This window comes from Onychostoma macrolepis, chromosome 05 (genome assembly GCF_012432095.1).
Source record: "Onychostoma macrolepis isolate SWU-2019 chromosome 05, ASM1243209v1, whole genome shotgun sequence".
NCBI lineage: Eukaryota > Metazoa > Chordata > Actinopteri > Cypriniformes > Cyprinidae > Onychostoma > Onychostoma macrolepis.
In genome coordinates, this window is record NC_081159.1 from 20218366 (window position 1) to 20239025 (window position 20660).

The following is a 20660-nucleotide window of genomic DNA, read 5'->3' on the forward strand; positions in this document are numbered from 1 at the left end:
AAAAAAGTGAATAATGGTGGTATCAATGTTTTATTACATTAACTTTTCATATTGATATAAAGAAACTAACATTGGTCAAAATTTGCTGGTTAATGTGATCACATCTTGAAGGCACATTGTGGGATCAAAACTATATAAGATATTCTAAATATAAAACTGATAATAACAAGCATTTTTCTTTAAATTGCATATGTCAAATCTTACATGGAGCCCAAATTCTTAAACCATGTCTTACCACCTTGTGGTTAATGAATATTCTGCATTACTAAAATGCATCATATTAAAAACTGAGAATAAGCTGTTACAAAAAATGCCATATTTTGTGAGAGGTATATAAAGATCAAATGTACTCAATTCTACACTTCAAAACCATGGCCAGATATAAAAGGTAGGTATTTTGACCACCTCATTTTCAAGTGGTTCATAGATGATGGCAGTCTGGCATCATTAGAAATGGAAGACTATTAGCATGAATTCTTCCAGAATTCTGTGCCTGAGAGGAGACGACGGTAGTCACAATAGTAGAAATGTCAGTGTCTTGTGTATGAACCAGAAAAATTGGTGCTGCCTCATTGTTAAACTGAGGCACTGAGGTATAGTGTCCGAAGTGATTTGTTGGTTGTTTTTACATAGATTTATACAGCCAATCAAGGTTGTATTTAAGCTATAGAGCATATAGTTGAGTGTACTGTTTATCCACGTTAACAGCATGTCAAAGGTTCCAAAACTAGGTCTAATACTCCAGTGCACAAAATATAAAAAGCCAGTTATCGAGCATCATTTAGTTTCCTGGCTGTTGTGAGAATGTCTTTGGCCCCCTTATTAAGGAGAGCATTTGCCAGATCCATTCCCAGTTTCTCAGCCGCTTCGAGGGCTGATGATGATACATTGTTGGCAGTGACTCCAACGTGTACACACTCCTGTGCACTCTCGCTCACCTGATAGAAACAAGTTGGAATAAAAAGTTACAAAACTAAATTATAGATAATGCAAATACTTTGACATTCAAGAGTTTGGGGTCGGTAAGATTTTTTTTTTTTTTTTTTTTTAAAGAAACCTCATGCTCACCAAGGCATTTGTCTATTTTCATATATGTGACCCTGGACCACAAAACCAGTCTTAAGTGTCAATTTTTCGAAATTGAGCTTTATACATCATCTGAAAGCTGAATAAATAAGCTTTCCATTGATGTATGGTTTGTTAGGATCAGATAATATTTGGTCGAGATACAACTATTTGAAAATCTGGAATCTGAGGGTGCAAAAAAATCAAAATATTGAGAAAATCGCCTTTAAAGTTGTCCAAATGAATTCTTAGCAATGCATATTACTAATCAAAAATGAAGTTGATATTTACGGTAAGAAATTTACTAAATATCTTCATGGAACACGATCTTTACTTAATATCCTAATGATTTTTGGCATAAAAGAAAAATCGATTATTTTGACCCATGCAATGTATTTTTGGCTATTGCTACAAATATACCCCAGCGACTTAAGACTGCTTTTGTGCTCCAGGGTCACATATTATAGGAGCTGATTTTGCAGCATCGTTACTCCAGTTTTCAGAGTTACATGATCCTTCAGAAATCATTCTAATATGCTGATTTCTCATCATCAGCAATTTTGCAAACAGTAAGCTGCCTCATATTTTTGTGGAAACCATGGAACATTTTTTCCATGATTCTTTGATGAATAGAAAGTTCAAAAAACATTTTTTTGTAACAATGTCTTTACTATCACTGATCAATTTAAAGCATTCTTACTGATTAAAAAAATCGTTCTAACCCCAACCCTTAGTATATATGTATATTTAACCCTTACTTTGTTGTCAATTTCCACAACCGTCTGCATAGTGTCCTTCAAGCAATCAGCACCATCCAAACTATAAACCGCTCCAGTCAAATACAGCTGAAACCAGAAAAAAGATAATTCAGTCTATGCTATCCAAACATCAACAACACTTAATATCATGCCACTGAATGTCTGTAAATGTAGGTATATTTTGTCTCTTTACCATGGACCCTTTCACTTCTGTATGAACAGCAACAGGCACACTGCAGCCTCCTTCCTGAAAGTAGAAAAAGGGAATGAAGAGCAGTATTAAAACCATAAAACTGTTAGACTACATAGAATGCCCTCAGGATAAGGTCAAACTGATATGAACCACACGCAATGAGAGCTGAGTTCATGTGTGTGTGTGTGTGTGTGTGTGTGTGTGTGTAAAGAAACCTACCAGCTGCTTGAGAAAAGCTCTCTCTGAGATGCACCGCAGCACTGTGTCTGGATGGTGCAAGACAGACACCATTTCCAGAATGTCTTTATCTTGTGCTCTGACTTCCACTGCCAGTGCTCCCTGATGATAAGACACATTTCTGTTTATTTACAGACTGACATTTACTTAGGAGACACTGCAGGTTAATGTTACAGTATGCATGTATACAGAGCAGTTTGATCGCAAATGAAGCATTATGTTTTATGTTCATGTACAGGGTCTTACAAAGGTTTTAATAAGTATTAGTTTGCCTTCCACAGAGGTATTCAAGCCCTAAACTATTTATTTAGTTAGTTTGTTCAAATAAATTAAAAAGTAATGGAGATGGAAGTAGTTTTTTCAAACTAAAGATCATATTGACGTATTTTGTTCTATTCAATGTATTTCCTAAATTATCTTGAAAAAAAAAAGTCTTAAATTTACTATCATAAAACCTGCAGAAACCCTGCATGCAACATATACCAAATAACTGCACTTTCATGGCTTCAACCGTTAACATAATTTGTTACACAGGTGTTTCCTTTAGTGTTTATAATGTTCACTAACAGTTGAGCTGGCAGCTGCAGGTGCTTATTTTCTCGCATGAACAACAGTATGAACAATACAATAATAAGTACATAGCATGACGGGTATAAACACTGAAAAAGATTTGCTACTAAATGTAGTGCATGAAAACCTAATTCAATTTCACAGTTCACGAATGGTTGTGCATGTTTGCACACTTACCTGGCCAACAGCATACATGCAATCTTCAGGGCCCAGAATCTGCAATTTACACATCAGATACTATAATATATGCATTATAAATAAATCTATAAACACTGCTGTAGTCAACAGAGACCTCCATATTCAGAATAGTGGTTAGTACACTCATATCATGTCTCATTTGAAATACAGTTTTTGTTAGAACTGAATATGAGGTCATACTAAGAGGCCAGTATGATTGATATCAACTTTTTTGTTTTCTATTTTTTTCTTTTTTGATAACCATTACTCAGAAGTATGTCACTGTAGATAAGAAAATATCTACATTGTGGCTTTTAACATACCTGACTGATTCGGCTTTCCCAGCCCATACGTTTAAGGCCTGCTGCGGCCAGAATAATGGCAGCATAGTCGTCCTTTTCATCCAGCTTCTTCAGACGGGTGTTTAGGTTCCCTCTCTATAGCAGTAAGGTCAAGGAGGAAGACTCTAGTACCGTTAAAATGCTATATACAGTACAGGGAAACTGGCTGGTGTAACAAATACCCAGGAAATATGTGCTTGCTTTGGCAGTCCATCAAAATCAATGATAAAGCTCCTGCCATTAATAATATATAAACATCCACAGACGCAAAAGGAAAGGAAAGGGCAGGATACAATATTTGCAAACTCTAGTTGAGGGAATCGTTTCTTCAGCTGAGCTGCTCTGCGAAGTGAACTTGTGCCAATCACGCTGGAAAAAAAAAAAAAAGAGAGGTTTCAAAATGTTTCTGACAGCTTTGGTTACGTAACTGCATATAGCTGTCAAAACATGACATCTATGACAGAATGTAGATTTTGAATTAAATTCTATCACCATGAAAACCACTGATCTCCCTTGATTATTGGGTCATCAATCAAATTCTGGAGGATAGATGCTGGCACTTTTATTTGGCATGACAAGATTGTTAAAAAATACAGAGCTCACCTCTTCTCTGGCAAGCTGTCTAGGGTTAGTCCAGCATTCTTTGGATGAAGCACCACTGCATCGTGGGGATTTTCCCTCCTTCACAAAAACAATACACAACAAATCAATCACCGCTCAAACAGGTTTTTAAAGTACCTACTACAGTGCCTTTGGTAATTACAAGTCATAAATATGCAATTCTTAAATGAACTTTAAAATGAATTAAGATTAAAGACTTAAAAATGTTTTTAAGTTTATTATAATCATTTATTTTATATTTAAAAAAAAGTGAAATATTATTACAATTAGTAATGCTGCTGAAATTTCAGCTTTGCTATCACAGGAATAAAATACATTTTAATAAAATATCTTACAATAGTAAACAGTTATTCATTTTACATTATTATAATATGTTACAATACTCGGATCGGATCGGGAGCACAAAAAACCTGATTGGGACATCCCTATATTTTGCATTATTACAATATGTTACAATAAAAAACTTCTTTCAAAAACATTTAAATACAGTAATTATTCAAAAACTTTTGACTGGTAGTGTAAATTCATAAACTAATTGATTCATTTAAATTAAATTAAAAATAAATATTTGTTAGATGTTGCGGTTGTGGTCCTTACTGAAGAACGGCTCCAATAGTGAATCCAGGGGGCAGTGAGGTAGGTAAATCCTTAAGAGAGTGCACCACAATATCCACTCTAGTGATGAATAAACACATATAAAATAAATAAATAAATCACCAACCCACACACTAGAGGAAAAATATTGTTTTACAATGTTTCTATTACATGCTTAAATAAGGTTTATTTCACAAAAAGTCGAATCAAGTCTAAGAGTACTGCTTTCACATCCTCTGATGCAGAGTGTTGGAGACTTAACAGTTATTGTATATGAGCAAAACAGAAGCAAAATGTTCAAGAGAAAATAAGACAGGTATTCAGTGTCATATCAATAATAGTGAAGGTCAATCTAAAGCACTTTACAGCATACTCAACTGAACAATAGTCTTTTTTTTGTTTTGTTTTCTAATGAGGGTGACATAAGAACAAACTTACTCATTTCTCTCGAGGGCATTCTCCAGCTCTTTGGTAAAGAGGCTCTTTTCACCAATCTAAGAAAATACAGGTTTAAAACATGGTAAATCTGACACATCTGATAGCTGGTAATGGATTTTTACATATTGGGCAGCGCACAAAAGTTTAAGGGCATTTCTTCCTACCAAAACCTGACATAATGGCACATGAAATTGAGGATGGAATTCTACCTTTGATAATGCAGTGTCCAGGATTTTGTCCCCAATTGTAGACATGGCAACTGAAAAGCACACAGACAAAAAGGTTAAGGGCTGAATAGTTGTGCACTGGCTCCTATTCTGACATCATCATTCATGTCTTTTGACACAGACAGTAGGATTCAGCAGTGAAGCGGTCGTATAGATTACACATTCTCAGCAGAACACAATCGCTCTCTGTTCTTAAACAAGCAGTGAGTGCATGAAGACAAGAAAATGTGCGTGTGTGTGTGTGTGAGTGTGTGGACAACTCTGATTGAAAGATACAATAAATACAATACAATTAATGTAGAGGTAATTCATGCAATTTATAGCAGGCAAAATGTCCTCACCTATTTCTAAATGAATGTCTGGATAAAGCTCTTTCAGTCTGCCGGCCACACTGTCTGTTTGAATGCGAGCCAGCTGAGAGACACACACAATCTCATTATTGAAGATACAAAAATGTAATTTCATAAATGTCATAAACTGTTCCAGTGCAATATATGATGCAAAAACATGAATAAATTTACTCTGAGAGTGGCTCCCTCATAAGGTGCTTTTGAAGATTCTCTATAACTTAACTTTTATGATTAAATGTTAGCAGTCACTCCCAGCAATCATTATGGCGACACTGAGGGGCAGTTTCTATCTGATTAAAGCACACGAGTTTCACACCCATTTCCATTTTGTTATCTACCCTCACTTTGTAACGGTTCCCTAGAGCAGAAAATCGAATTCTATATACTCTTAATTCAATTTAAACCGCATGTTTTCTCTATTTTTGACTTAACTGACTCCATTTATCATTTCAATTGAGCTTGCAATAAGGAAAACCTAAAATAATGGTCCATGTCAAGCCGGTACAGACTGTGGGACCCTCAGCCAACCAAGTGATGGAAAAAAGCCACATTTCCTCAAGAGCACTTTATAATGCATGTCATTAAAATGCATTATTTTATTAAACTAAAATTACTTTATATAATGCTTATCAGATTATTAGGTAATGTACTATAGAAACTAGAATTTATATATACATTTTATATCTAAAATTTTTCACACAGTTTGTTGTTTTCAAAGTGGAAAAAAATGGTTATAGTTCATTATAAACTAATCGAACAATACATGTTACATATTAAATACAGTGTTAAAGTTAAGTGTAGAAAATACTCTCATTGAAAGATGAAAGAATTTATAAATAAATTACAAAACAGCATAGCTGAATGCCTCAAGAAACATTACCTGGCTCTTCCTTGTTCCCATGCGAATAACTTGACTGACTTTGCCATTTTCTTCCTGCAAGAGAGAGAATATCACTTAATTTCATAATAATGCTCACCTCAACTCTACTAAATAGCAAAACAGGTTTCATCAAACTCTCACGCTAATATACTTGAATGGCCCTTCCATGTTATTTGCAGACACTTTTACAGCTCAGGCTCCAGAAGAAGATGTGTCAGGTCCAAGGCCTAATGAATGACTGAATGACTGAATGAATGAGCAACTGGTGGAGCGGTTTTCTTCTTCTATACAGTGTCCTTGCATTCCCCACACCCTGTGTTTCTGGGCAGTGCTGATAAAACTAAAAGCTCCATGCAATGCATGTAGTTGCGGGTCAGATATATGTTGACCGCTGTTTGACCAGTTGTTTCACAACACTGCTATTGTTTATTTGTACGTTCATGTACAGAAAACACTATGACAGAAGAGGCTAGAAGAAGACACAAGCTTTCATTTCATAAAAATGTCATTTTTATTACATTATGTGAAATCTCAATTTCTCTTTTTAAAAGGCTTGGCTATTTGACCTGTGCATGAAGAGACCTTTATGCTTATAAAGAACTACACAGAAGAAAATGAGAAATAATCTTGTTTAAGATATCGTTCATTATGCTTAATCAATCGCTAACTGTTACATCATCGGTGCACTTGTCGTCAAAAATGTCTATTAAAGTATGACTCCCTAAAATAAAGTGTATCGTTTCTAAAATAGAAATATCAAATACCTTCGCCATTTTTTTACATAGTCCCAAAAATTGCAAAATTTCATATTTGCTCCTTGGATCCACATGGTTTCGACACCCGCCTATTTCTCTTTCCATCCACCAATGGAAAGACAGAACGTTTAAAATGACAGTTCACCGAGCCAATGAAATATCACTATATGCCAGTTGCGTAAAACCATGTAGTAATTGCACTTACTTGAGAAATACTAACGTTCCCAGACATCTCCGCCGCGCAAGTGGAACGATCTGTTCCCCAAACTGTATCGTCAAGATTTTTCACTCATTTGCCAAGTTGTTTTGGTCGAGTGGCTGGTTTCGAGAATTCCCAACTGCTACCTCAAACTCGTGACCCGATTTCTGTGTGACCTAGACGGGAACGATACTTCCGTCTACCGAGAACACACTGGTCCGCGAGTGTGTTCATGCCTGTCATGCAGCGCCACACAGCGCATACTTTAACCCAACTACACTCATATCTCCACATATTGTTTTAAAATTAGTTATAATGACTTAAAATAAAATGTATAAACCAGTTTAATGCAAGACAGACAGACAGACAGACAGAGGATAGATAGATAGATAGATAGATAGATAGATAGATAGATAGATAGATAGATAGATAGATGAATAGCCTGTTGTTTTCCTCGTTTGGATAAAAGCGTCTGCTAAAAGAATAAATTAATAATGTAATGTTGTTAAAAAACAAGGAAACGATGCATGAAACAGTGAAACAGAGCAGTTCATAAGGGTAAATAAAAAGATGAAAAGGATTTAATGACTTAAGTTATATTTTATTTAGGGTGTACATTATTTTTTTCATTACAGAGGAAAAGAGGAGAGGGTCAAAGTGAGAGGAGGTGGTCAAAGCTTTTATAATTTCTTTACTTTAATGATTATTTGGCAAGAAAAATAATAAATAATGCATACAAATTATATACTATTTTTCAAGAGTGACAAATAAACAAAATTATGAACAAAACCAGCAATGAACTGAGATCCTGCTGGCCACAGTTTTTTGTGTCATGTCAATCATATTATAGTATAACACATAAAACAACTCATCACAACCACATATACATAGGCTACATGACATGATGTGTTTATTTATTTACAATTTATACGGTATCTAAAATTTCTAATATTTTAGTTATAATATAATATAATATAATTGATTGATAATATAATAGTGAAGGATACGATGAAAAGAAAGCTTTAATAATTTAATTTAGTGTTGTGTGAGGGTTGGGCAGTGCTGCTGATGCTGGATCTTCCACATATGCCGCGCTGCCCTTTTACCCCGCTGACGAGCCGCTTCCGGTTGGAGACGTGGCTTACACTTCTGCCATATTGAATCGCGGAGCAGCGCACTGCACACAAACAGTTTTATTTTTCTCCACATAGCATTTATACAGCCACACAAACGGCGTTTATAAGATTAAACGCAGAAAACATACCAGACACTGAAAATGGTAAGTATCTTTATTCGCTTATGTACAAACAACTGATTTTGACGACGGGTTCCGGTTTTTCCATGAGAGATTGCTGCTAGCTAACGAAACGAACCGCAGACTGATTTATTGCTCGGTATGCTTATTAAATCAAGAGAAACTTCAAAATTAGCGTACTGTGAATTTGTAAATTAGCTCAGTTATAATGTCGCTTCTCGAGCTGTTAAAACTCGCTAGTAAGGCATGTTGTCAATATGAAGAGCAGTGAGCTAACGTAACATCAGTGTCAAATACTCGCGAGTCGCTATACTGCAGGCCTGTAACTTTCGCTGTCAGTTTATCATTAAACGTGTCTGTGATAACAAATCAGTTATGTTAGTCTGTGATTAATAACAGCGTGGCTAAACGACTATATCTAGTCCATTTGTAACATCTGTTGACGTGGTCAGAATGTGTTAGCCTTGAAGCTGCTTGCTTAATGTTTAAAAAAATATTGCAGTAATTTATCATAAAAATAGCAACCATTCAGATCAATTCAAACGTTTCTGTCTTTCTTTTGTCTAATTTGGTAAAGCTGCAGCTAGTAGCCTATGTGTGTTTATGCAAATGGATTTGACAATGTTGCTTCATTTCTGCCAAATCATTTGGAACAGGATTGACTGTTTCAAAGCTTTAGTGTAAAATTGAAGTGAACTGGAATATTTTATTTTCCCAAGAATAGAGAGCATCAGAAAGAAAGAAACCACTCAGGTTTTTTCATGCAGAAAATAAGAGTAGATGGATAGAAGCTGCATTGTGTGAGTCATCATACTTTCATTTATTATCTGAGTTTTTGTACAGTTGTTTTATGGAAATGTTAGGTTGATATCTTAATTGCATGATATTTACTGTCCTTTTCTGTCATATGGACATCACCTTGACAGTCATCACTGATAAACTACTCGTAGATGTAATGTAGAAACTTTCATTTTCTGGGAAACTGCTTTGCAGCAATGTGTATTGTGAAAAGCGCTATACCAATAAACATGAATTGAATTAATTCAGTACAAAGTCTTTGCTCAGTGTTTTGTAATGGGTGCTAGGTTGTCTCTCAGAGTGTTGCATTGTAGTATTTTGTAGCAGCTGTCTATTCAAAAATGTAGTCAATGAATGCATCGAAGTTTGTGCAGTTTAATATCTTGCTAAACAGACCACAAAACTCTTCATCCTATCAGTTTCTTGGTGATGACAAAATGGAACCTATTCATTCTGTTACTTAACTTTGGCCAGTTTTGCTTTCTCATGCTGAGGGTTTCTCTGGTCTTTGAAAACCTTGAAATGACACTTAATTTCAAAAGTGTTATTTCCAGACCTGAAAACTGAAAAGACCTTGTGTATAATGTGTTGTTGTTTTTTTATAGTCCATAATTATTTATATGAAATGACTGGAAAAATCATGGAAATCCATTGGTCAGAAAGTGTGGGAAGCCTGCATGATATGTAATCACATTGTTGGTTTTATTAGGAGTTTCTTTTGGATTTGTTTCAGATTACTTTCGTTGCATGCAATAGTCAGTCTGTTCTGACAGTTGATTATGTGAAACTATACAACTTTCTCTTGGGAGATTGGTTCCATCTTTGCTGTTAAGAAGAGCTTTATCCTCAAGTTAAACACAGTATGGATGAAGTACCGCAAACATGAGAGCCAAGTAAAGTTGTGTCAGTTTTGCTCTTGGAAGGAATGTTAATATTGAATCTTAGTGGCCTCTTTCCATCAATACTTCCAAGTAGTGTGCTGCATTCTGCTCGTTCCTGTCTGAAGATTACTACTTTATTTTTGTAATCGCTCCTTAAAATTCTTTTTGAATGACTCTTCTCCAGGTGCTGTTGGCAGCAGCAGTCTGCACCAAGGCGGGTAAGGCCCTAGTGTCGCGACAGTTTGTGGAGATGACACGGACGCGAGTGGAGGGTCTGCTGGCTGCTTTCCCCAAACTGATGAACACCGGCAAACAACACACATTTGTGGAGACTGAGAGTGTGCGCTATGTCTACCAGCCTCTGGAGAAGCTCTACATGGTGCTGGTCACCACCAAGAACAGTAACATACTGGAGGACCTGGAGACACTGCGTCTCTTCTCACGCGTGGTATGATAGAAACAGCAAACATGATGGAATAAAAGACTTCTTATGAACAATTTAATTTTAATTTAAATTTAAATTTCTTGATGCATCTCAGTGTTCACGTTTCGTGAAGAAAATTATTTAATAATTATATAAAATAATATAATAATTATATGTGATGTTATACAGGGACATCTGAAAATGTGTACCTTGAAGAGTAAGAAAAGTAAAATATTTTTATGTCAGTCAAATAGTTTTTTTTTTTTTTTTTTTTGTAAAACAAAAACTTGTCCGTGTTCATTGTAGGTTGTTGTGTAAATATCAGAGTTCTGAAAGGAAGCTGACTTATATGTTAATTTTTCTTATATTTTGGTAGATTCCTGAATATTGTCGTGTCCTGGAGGAGAGTGAGATTTCTGAGCACTGCTTTGAACTCATCTTCGCTTTCGATGAGATTGTTGCCCTCGGTTATAGAGAGAATGTCAACTTGGCCCAGATCCGGACATTTACAGAGATGGACTCTCATGAGGAAAAGGTGTTCCGTGCCGTCAGAGAGGTAGGAAAGGCATTTCTTAAAGAATAGCAATGCACACTTTTGATTGTTATTGTGCAGTCAAAGGCTAAAAGTATGCTGCCATCTCTTCTAATTAACAAATCTGGCAATTCCCCAGAAGTCTACAGCATATAATGATATTCTAGAAGATTCTCCAGTCTGCTAGACTTGTTTAGCTCAGGTATATGCACTAATGCAAAGGAGGATGATCAATAAGTTCCTAGAGTGTGAAGGTGCTGTGTGTGAACTTCATAATTAAACATCCCTGATCCTAGCCATGTGTTTGTAGTTTGTAAATAACATGCTGGCAAGGGCTCTCAGATGATACTTGATGAATTAAATACTTTATTTGAAATGTAATTTTGCTGTTGATCATCTTTTCTTCGCTCTAAACCGCTCAATTAATCGTTCATCAGACTCAGGAGCGTGAGGCTAAGGCAGAGATGAGACGGAAGGCTAAAGAGCTTCAGCAGATACGACGTGATGCTGAGCGTGGAAAGAAGGGACCGGGCTTCGGTGGTTTTGGCAGCTCGGGCATGAGCAGCAGCAACACGACAATCATCACAGACACGCTAATCGAGCATGAGAAACCCAAACCCACTCCTGTACCTGTCAGGTACTGCCATACTTTCTAATAGACTACAGCAATATATATAAAAAAAACAGCAGCAGGCTGCAATTTAATGCCCTTTTATTTTAGGTCCAGTGGTCAAAGTAAAGCGCTTAAACTGGTTGGCAAAGGAAAGGAGGTTGATGACTTTGTGGACAAACTAAAGTCAGAGGGAGAGAATATCATCTTGCCCAGCACAGGCAAAAGACCATCAGAGGCATCCAAATCTCTGCCGCCTCCAACCCACACAGAGAGGTAATGATCTCTCAATGTTTTTATGCAAGAATCATACTGAGCACAGTCAATAGGACATTAGTGGCGTCTGTGATCTTATTCAATTAAAATATTTTGTAGTGCTGTTCAATAATGCACTAAAAATAAGAAATTTTTGTAAATAATATGCCTCTTTGAGAGGCTTTTCAAATAGACATGAATTTAAAATCTTTGTTTACTACTTGTTTAAATTGGTTTCAGATTAAGACCTCTCACATCTCACGTTAGCAGCATGTGAGCTGTACATATTCTTTTCATTGCCCATGTTAACAGTAGCAGCATTCATGCTGTGTGTGTGAGCAGTGTGTCAAGTACAGTTTCAGCACTGAGCATATTTTTGCTGCGTATTGCACGCTGAACTCAGCAGAACATATGGTGAAAATGCACTTTTTCATCAACACAATGAAGACACACAAGCTCCACCTTCTAAGTCTGACTCAATCTGGATTTAAGTAGTGGTTCTCTTCTCATGTAAATCAGATTACACGTTTGACAATCAAATAGTTCACAATGACCAACTCTTGATCTTTTTTTTTTTTTTTATTACAGAACATAGTGCGATAATCCAGACATCACTTTATTTTTCTGTATAGACCCACAACTCTGTATTATGCATTATTAGGCACCATCTAAGATTTAGCTTAGGAGAGGATAATTTTACAACACTTTTCTATATCTTACAAAAAATTCTGTCTAATTTTCAGTGTGCATATGCGAGTGGAGGAGAAGATCACCCTCACGTGTGGCCGTGATGGTGGCCTTCAAAACATGGAAGTGGTTGGCATGATTACTCTCAGAGTGTCTGATGAAAAGAATGGGCGAATTAGGCTGAAAGTCAACAATAATGACAAGAGGGGCATGCAGTTGCAGGTAAGTTTGTTTTTGTTTGTTTTTTCTAAATGTAGCAGCATTTAGCTAATTATAAGAAAACCCTAAATAATCCCAATCTGGAATATGATGCATCTTTAAAAAAAAAAAAAAGTAATGTATTGCTATAGACAATTTGTAGTCCGAAAACGAGTACTGAAAATAATAAAAACCAATAGTAAATTAAAAAAAAAAAAAAAAAAAAAAACTAAATCTAAACAACAATATATAAACCAAAATAGATAACTTTTAAAATTTACTATATTTTCTGAAACAAACAAAAAAAACTATAATAAACTTTTATAAAATGTGTTATATGTTTGTAACACACTTCTAACCTCTTCCTTGTAGACCCATCCAAATGTGGATAAAAAACTTTTCACAGCAGAGTCCGTGATTGGTCTGAAAAACCCAGACAAATCCTTCCCTCTGAAGAGTGACGTGGGTGTGCTGAAGTGGAGGCTACAGACCACAGAGGAATCTCTCATTCCACTAACAAGTCAGTCCTAAACATCTGGTTTAGTGTTACCAGTAAATTTAACAGCTTACGTCTTTCCAATAGTGTCACATGACTTATGCTGATTTAATTTCTGTTTGTGCAGTAAACTGCTGGCCCTCTGAGAGTGGTACTGGCTGTGATGTAAACATTGAGTATGAGCTGCAGGATGAATCTCTGGAACTCAATGATATAGTCATTTCTATCCCTGTACCGTGAGTACAAATTCATAGGCTTTAGTTCAGGCCCTAATTCACACATTATTCACATTTATTGGCGTACTAATGCACCTTGTTTCCCCCATGTTTAATGAAGCCTCTTAGAATCGTTTGGCTTGTTATTGACATTTGTCTATTGTAACAATTTCATCACAGGTCAGGGGTAGGGGCTCCTGTGATTGGTGATCTAGATGGAGAATATCGTCATGACAGCAGACGGAATGTCCTGGAGTGGTGTCTGCCTGTGATTGATGTGAAGAATAAGACTGGTAGCCTGGAATTCAGCATACCTGGTCAGCCCAATGACTTTTTCCCTCTCAGTGTCTCCTTTGTCTCTAAGGGCAGCTACTGTGACATTCAGGTAAGAAAAGTGGTTAATTATAGATTAGGGTAGAACTGGGGTTCTCAAGGGAACTGCTGGGAGTTCAGGAGTTGATGAAGAGTTAAAGGGTTAATTCACCCAAAAATGAAAATTCTGTCATTCATTATTCACCCTCATGTCGTTCCAAACCTGTAAGTCCTTTGTTCATCTTCGGAACACAAATTAAGATATTTTTGATGAAATCCGAGAGCTTTCTGACCCTTCATAGACAGCAACACAACTGATACTTTTAAGGCCAAGAAAGGAAATAAGGACTTCGTTAAAATAGTCCATGTGACATCAGTGGCTCAACCTTAATTTTATGAGGCTACGAGAATAGTTTTTGCGTGCAAAGAAAAAACACTTTATTTAACAATTTCTTATCTTCCGTGTCACAACACGTGTGTGGTGAACCGGGATGCGATGTGCCTTGTTTACAAGCAGAGGAAGATGCATGCTGAACATAAAACAGTCTTCGTAAATCTGTCTGAACATTTCAACAGAGAGGATGACTTGCATTTTTTTGCCTAGCCTTACCTTTGCTGAGTTCACACTGCATGATTTTCAAAGTCGTCGGATCACTGTTGTTTTCACACTGCATGACAATCTGGGGTAGTATTCAGTTGCTGCTGTGTTTACATGGCACGATGGGTTGGTGACAGGAGGTTTCACACTGCACGATTTTACAATAGGAAGAATCACAGATAACTCTTTCTGGTCCGCAAACTACGTTTCACAACCAAACGCATACGAGAAGTGATGAGGAAATGACACAAGATCACAGTTCTTGTGCAAGACTGGAAATGTTATTAAAATAGTAGTTCGCAAGAAGTTCACGATACGAATGGTGTGTGCGCTGATTTGCAACAAAAGGGCGAAAAAGAAAAAAAAGATTATGGAGGAGGAAATGGTTGGGGAGACATGCGGAGCAAGGATTGCTGATATTGTGGTCTATAACTCCTCCCCGAACCTCCCACTGCCCTGTATCTTGCTCTCTCATTGGCTGTAGGTCATTGGCAATGTATTTTTCAATCAGAACTCATTTCACACAGCAGGATTTTGAATCGCCGACAGGTCCAGATATATTTAGCATGCCAAATATTTCACGGTAATCTGTGACCCGTCTGCGATTTCTCTCAGATCGCGTCTTTTGATAATTCACACTGCGTGAATGTCACTCATGTGAACGAGCACCGATTTGCCTCTGATTTCGGGCATTTGTAGGTGATTTTTCACAAAACCTGTCGGTGAGTGAAAATCGAGGCTTAAACCTTGAACATGGTCTATGGAGGGTCAAAAAGCTCTCGGATTTCATCAAAAATATCTTAATTTGTGTTCCAAAGATGAACGAAGGTCTTGCAGGTTTGGAACGACATGAAGGTGAGTAATTAATGACTTTTCATTTTTGGGTGAGCTAACCCTTTAATAATTATTTAAATAATAAAAATGCCAATTAAAAAACACTGTATATTCATGTTTCTCTTGACTTACATCAGAGATGTTCAATAATTGATCATAGGGGGTACTTCAAGTAAATTAATTTATCTCAAAGGGGTTCAGCTGACAAAAGTTGTTAGTTCCTGGGTTAAGGTATTGTTTGATACAGAGTACTGAAATTAGTTAATAGATTAGAATGTCATGTGGACAATAGATTCTACATTCTGTTCATGTTTTCTCCTGCCAGGTCACTCAGGTGTCTCAGGTGGATGGGGACAGCCCGGTTCGGTTCTCCACAGAAACGTCATTTGTGGTTGACAAATATGAAATATTGTAAAAGGAAACATCACTAACAAAATTACACCCAACTTGACAGAGGAGCAGATAAATGGACTGAAAACATTCATATAAATAAAAGAAGGGAGAGACATGTAAATGGAGGGACGATGCAATCTTTATCATCTTCAGATCTTCTGCAGTACATTAACAGGATTCCCCTTGTTGTTGTTGTTTTGTTTTTTTTCCCCCTGAAAAGAAAACAAAGTTGGTTTAGTCTTTGCTGGCAATATTGGCTCCAATTGTACCCAATTTGGTTCACAAAGCAACCCTCTTTTTAATGGCCAAACCAGTCAGTGAGGGTTGGGGCTAAAATGGAGACTGTATCAGGAAGGAGTGGGCTGGTGTAGCTTTATTTATTTGGAAGCCATCGTGCCAGTATATTTTTGAATTAATGGTTTATATACCTCCTCTGTAAGGGTACGGTCATGTTGCTTGTTTCTATCAGTTTGTGTTGTTCTAGACATTTATTTTCAATGTGCTAACTTTTTTGAAACACTAGAAGATTGTTGTACCTTGCTTGTAATAGCCCTTTCTTCCATTCCGTAGTCATTGTTTTGTCTCTTTCTTTGTCACTCAGACTCCTTGTTTTGTCTAAAGTTTATATTTTATCTCCTGTTTCCATCTGCTGTTAAACATCTGACATCTGAAGTCTGTGCTTGCATCTTTGTCTAACTCTTGACTGGCTGTCTGTTCTCCTGTTTTACATTGTTTTGGTGTAGTAATGCCAGCCTTTAAGGAAATTGAGTCTGTAGTACATTTTTAAAACTTTTGTTTCCAGTTTATCATGGATATCTGAGGGCAATTTGACCACCAATTCAAATGGAAAAACATTTAAAGCCATTAACAAATGTGTATTAGAGAGAGATGATTTCATTCAAGATGACAACATTGCAGTCAGAAAAACTTATTGCTTCAAAAATGAGTGCTCAGTCTGTCTGCTTTATATCATGTTTTCTATTGAAAGCAAAAACTTCAGGCTTGGACTTTCTTACTACTAGAAGGCAACCTGCTCACCATCTGAAACGAGTTGTTCGAGCCCTTCAGTGGAGGATCGGGATCATGTCTGTCTCTGAGTGTCAGTGATTGTGAGTAGGTTTTTCAGGGAGGGACCTCTGGTGTCCTATCAGCATTATGAGTGGTGCCCAGCCTGCTGAGCCATCATCCCAAACTTCAGTCTCAACCCCACATGGCCCCCGCTGAAGAAAATAGGTCTCCCTTGCTGTCTTGGTTCCCAGTAATGCCTTGAATGTCTCTGGATATTTTGATGAGGGGAAGGGCGTATTAAAATGTTTTTGTTTATCTTTTTCCATTGTTTTTTGTTCGGTTTTCAAGGAATCGTAATGTGGATTGGGGAATGGTATAAAGATATCAGAGATTTTTTTTTTGTAATCTTGTAAAATAACGAATTAGGGATTCATGATGAAGAACATTCCAGTGTAAACTTATTAAAAAAAATCATTAAAGAGTTTAAAACGGAAAAGATCTTTTGTTATCTGTCCTTCTTTTTGGCAATGGTCATCACCATGTAAACAATGGTTACCCTGTAAATCATATATGTTCTGGAATAAATGTTTTAAGTTCATCTGATTTTAGAATAACACAACTATAAAGGAAGTCCATATTACAGTACTACTGTGCTCACCCATTCACACGTACTACTCAGTGTTTGAATTACCACACTGAATGAATCATGTTTTTCCATTTTGGGTTTTTTTTTCTTTCTTTTTTTTCTCCACCATACAACCAGGGGTGGAGAGTTGATGTTGATGAAACAGTTAGAAGGACTGGAAGTGAACCGAGGGCCTATGATCAAGAGATTATAATTATCTGGATGTCTATATGTTAATTTGATCCGTCATGTTCAGGAATGAGTTATTTTTCATCCCTCCTTTTTTGGATTAAATACAATGGATCCAGCTGAGTTTCTGAAAGAGCTGCAGAGCTATTCATCTTGCTCAGTCTGTACTGATCCCATTCCTTAAGACCATTTCCAAGAATTTTCCTGTTGTTTACAAACCAAGGACCACAATGGCACCTAAAAGGGTTCGCTTTCAAGTAAGTTTCCTTTTGCTGCTTTTGATATGTAATTGAGGGAAAGTCCTTATTCTTTAAGGCAAATTGAAATTTTTGCCAAATAGCTGTATACATGAAAAGCCTATAGACTATTTAATTTTAGGTTTCATATTGACAACTTACTCTGTATAATGTGTTCAAATGCATGCTTAATTAAATTTTTTCTAATAACTGGGGAAAAACAAGCCACGTTGTCACCTATTACCAGAGCTTGGTTGGTTAGAATTTGCAAGGCTTACGGTATTTAGATTTAAACGAAATACATTTGCACAACCACCAGAGGTCATCATTTGTTCCATTTCATCTTCTCTGCGTGATGGTTTTTGTGTCTTGTGAATGGAAACAGTCACCCCAACTGACACCACCGTGCATCTTTGAAAGTAATATGTTTTTTCTGCAATGATTTCTATCCTATTTACTGTATCTCAGGTCATATGATTTAGTGTTTGATTTGATTTAATGTCTATGAATTTGGTTGTGGATTTCAGATAAATAACAGGAGGAAATATAAAAGAAAAATGAAAAGATATGAGGCACAAAATTACATTCCGTGGCTGTTCTAGACAAATATTGATACCTCAGACAAAACAGTAACGAATGGAAAGTATTATTTTAGCAATATTTAAACTTGAATAAGCAAATATCTGATAACCCCCAATGAGTAGGCTATCCTTTCCTGCCTTCATACACTTACCTGTTTTCAAGTTACCACAGTGATACTTGGCTTTAGGCAGCAGCCTTGTATTCACATTTGTTTCATGATTTGTCCAATCATATTCCATCTCAGTCAGTATTTTTTAGACAGATTTGTTAGTTGGCATTTTGAGTCCACAAGCTGTTCTTTACAGCCTTGTAAACTTCCCCAAAGTTTCCTACCCACACAACATCCTCTCCAGACATGCGTTGGTGGAATGTCTCATGGGCTGGGCTGGGTTGGATTGGGTTGAGGGGAGAGCCACTATTGCGTATGTATCTGTATTTAAGGTGTTAAACATTTGGACACTAAATTAAGGCATTATGCAGAGTATTACAACAGCCATTTCTCTTCTTAAAAGAGGAAATGTAATCTTAACGTATCCACAAACCCTTCCAGTGTCTATTCTTGCCTTTAATTATTTGCATTTTTTTCTCTTCTGCTTGTTGTCATAAGACATTTTACAGAGGGCAATTTAACGTATTTAGAAGGCAGCTTTATTGGCTTATTGTAATTGAATTTAATTTCACATTTTGCTTATCTGGCTTGGCCAGAGTTCAACTATGCTGTGGGAATTAGATTTCTTGCTTCCATATACCAATATGCTGATATTACAAATCTAATTTTACAAGACACCATTTCTGAAATCTCTACATCAGTATTTGGTGATAAGTCACCCCTATTGTACTCCTGCCTATATCTCTCTCTCTCGTCTGTCTCCTCATCTGGGCTCAGGGTGGGTGTCTCGTTCCAGAGGCTGAACAAGTGAGGAGCTCTTCAGCTGTGAGAATAAAAGACTGCCTTGTGGCTGTAAATGAAAAAAGTAGGAAGGGAAGAAGTGTGTGTGAGACTATAAGGGCTGGAAAAAGAGAAAGGGGTGGAGAGAGCGAACATGTAGGTGGGGGAATAGTGCAGGACAGAGAGAGCGAGGGAAGATATTTCTAGTTCTGAATGTGATTTGTCCATCCTGCTCTGGTGCTCCACAGAGTTTAAGGTGTCTTAAAGTGAGCATGAGTTAGAAAGACACCTGTTTTCAACACTCAGGATTACACATGGGACTGACAGAGCCCCAGTTAGGATCTGAACTCATAGGTAAGGCTTTGATTGACAGCTGGGTTTGTGTAATTAAGTTTTCTGAATACATTTAGAATAATGCTGTACTCTCAGAAAAAAATGGTAAAACACTTGGTAATAATCCAAGTTACATTTAGGTACTAATATGTATATTTAAGTAATAATATGTACCTTTAAGGTACTAAAATGTACCTTTTAGGGGTAAATAAGGTACACAGAACCAGAGGTGGATTTGTTGACAGTTTGAAGTATTTTATTAGTATTTTATTATTATTATGTTTTTGTACTTGTATTTATTTAAAACACTTTAAATTTGTAAAATTAAACCAATTTCACTATATATCTATATATCTGTATATATATATATCTATATCTATCTATCTATCTATCTATCTATCTATATATATATATATATATATATATATATATATATATATGTATATATACCACATGTCTGTTTGACTCTGTCAACACTTTTAAAACAACTTAAACATTTTTGCAGTCTTCATTAGAATCAGTTTATGAATCACTGAAAGAGGAACTGAAAGAGATTTCCAATGAAAAATGCAAACTTTAGTAAGTGACTCCTGCCAAAATATCATGGGGAAGCTGTCTTTAAAAAGTAACAGTGCAAATGTCACTATGGACATGATGTTATATTATGAGTTATGAGTGACCTCATACATGAATGCATTTCTTCATTTTAGTTACGGTACGTGTGAGTAATGGAGAACTCTTGTCTTACTATGGCAAATATGATTGAGAGTGAAAATGGGCTGCACTGGACCAGCATGGGAATAATGGCCCTGACCTAAAGCATGGACAATGAGACTATTGTCCCAGTGGAGACAGCACTGTGCACACCAGTGTATGAGAAGCCTGTGTGTGCAGGAGGGCTGTGC

At 36.5% G+C, this 20660-nt stretch overlaps 3 protein-coding genes across 3 annotated transcripts in view; 2 read left to right on the forward strand and 1 right to left on the reverse strand.

Annotated features, from left to right (window-relative positions):
- Positions 1–14: 14 nt before the first annotated feature.
- Positions 15–7639, reverse strand: hmbsa (hydroxymethylbilane synthase a). The gene is made up of 14 exons (XM_058774704.1): positions 7412–7639; positions 6452–6505; positions 5563–5635; positions 5204–5253; positions 4995–5050; positions 4560–4637; positions 3945–4022; positions 3635–3710; positions 3324–3437; positions 3001–3039; positions 2236–2355; positions 2017–2070; positions 1824–1910; positions 15–938 (listed from the first exon to the last, which is right to left on the reverse strand). Exons 1-14 carry the CDS (start codon positions 7436–7438, stop codon positions 768–770), a joined length of 1077 nt encoding a protein of 358 aa, XP_058630687.1. The 5' UTR covers positions 7439–7639; the 3' UTR covers positions 15–767.
- Positions 7640–8513: 874 nt separating this feature from the next.
- Positions 8514–17405, forward strand: arcn1a (archain 1a). Its single transcript, XM_058777434.1, has 10 exons — positions 8514–8684; positions 10524–10787; positions 11140–11319; positions 11733–11932; positions 12017–12181; positions 12904–13069; positions 13418–13565; positions 13669–13777; positions 13937–14141; positions 15826–17405. Exons 1-10 carry the CDS (start codon positions 8682–8684, stop codon positions 15913–15915), a joined length of 1530 nt encoding a protein of 509 aa, XP_058633417.1. The 5' UTR covers positions 8514–8681; the 3' UTR covers positions 15916–17405.
- A 2231-nt stretch (positions 17406–19636) lies between these two features.
- phldb1a (pleckstrin homology-like domain, family B, member 1a) overlaps positions 19637–20660 on the forward strand; it is a 46273-nt gene continuing 45249 nt past the window's right edge. The window contains exon 1 of the mRNA XM_058775955.1: positions 19637–19776. The gene's annotated coding sequence lies outside the window, so the exon portion shown is untranslated. The remainder of the gene's footprint in view (positions 19777–20660) is intronic.

What these genes read in the sequence shown, in the direction of transcription:
- hmbsa (XM_058774704.1), bottom strand. Translation starts at nt 7,438, where the DNA reads ATGTCTGGGAACGTTAGTATTTCTCAA. An exon ending in GACAGCTTGCCAGAGAAGAG is followed by an intron (nt 3,711 to 3,944) that starts GTGAGCTCTGTA and finishes TTTTTTTTCCAG; the next exon opens with CGTGATTGGCACAAGTTCAC. An exon ending in GAGCTTTTCTCAAGCAGCTG is followed by an intron (nt 2,071 to 2,235) that starts GTAGGTTTCTTT and finishes TTCTACTTTCAG; the next exon opens with GAAGGAGGCTGCAGTGTGCC.
- arcn1a (XM_058777434.1), top strand. An exon ending in TGCGTCTCTTCTCACGCGTG is followed by an intron (nt 10,788 to 11,139) that starts GTATGATAGAAA and finishes ATATTTTGGTAG; the next exon opens with ATTCCTGAATATTGTCGTGT. An exon ending in ATCTCTCATTCCACTAACAA is followed by an intron (nt 13,566 to 13,668) that starts GTCAGTCCTAAA and finishes CTGTTTGTGCAG; the next exon opens with TAAACTGCTGGCCCTCTGAG.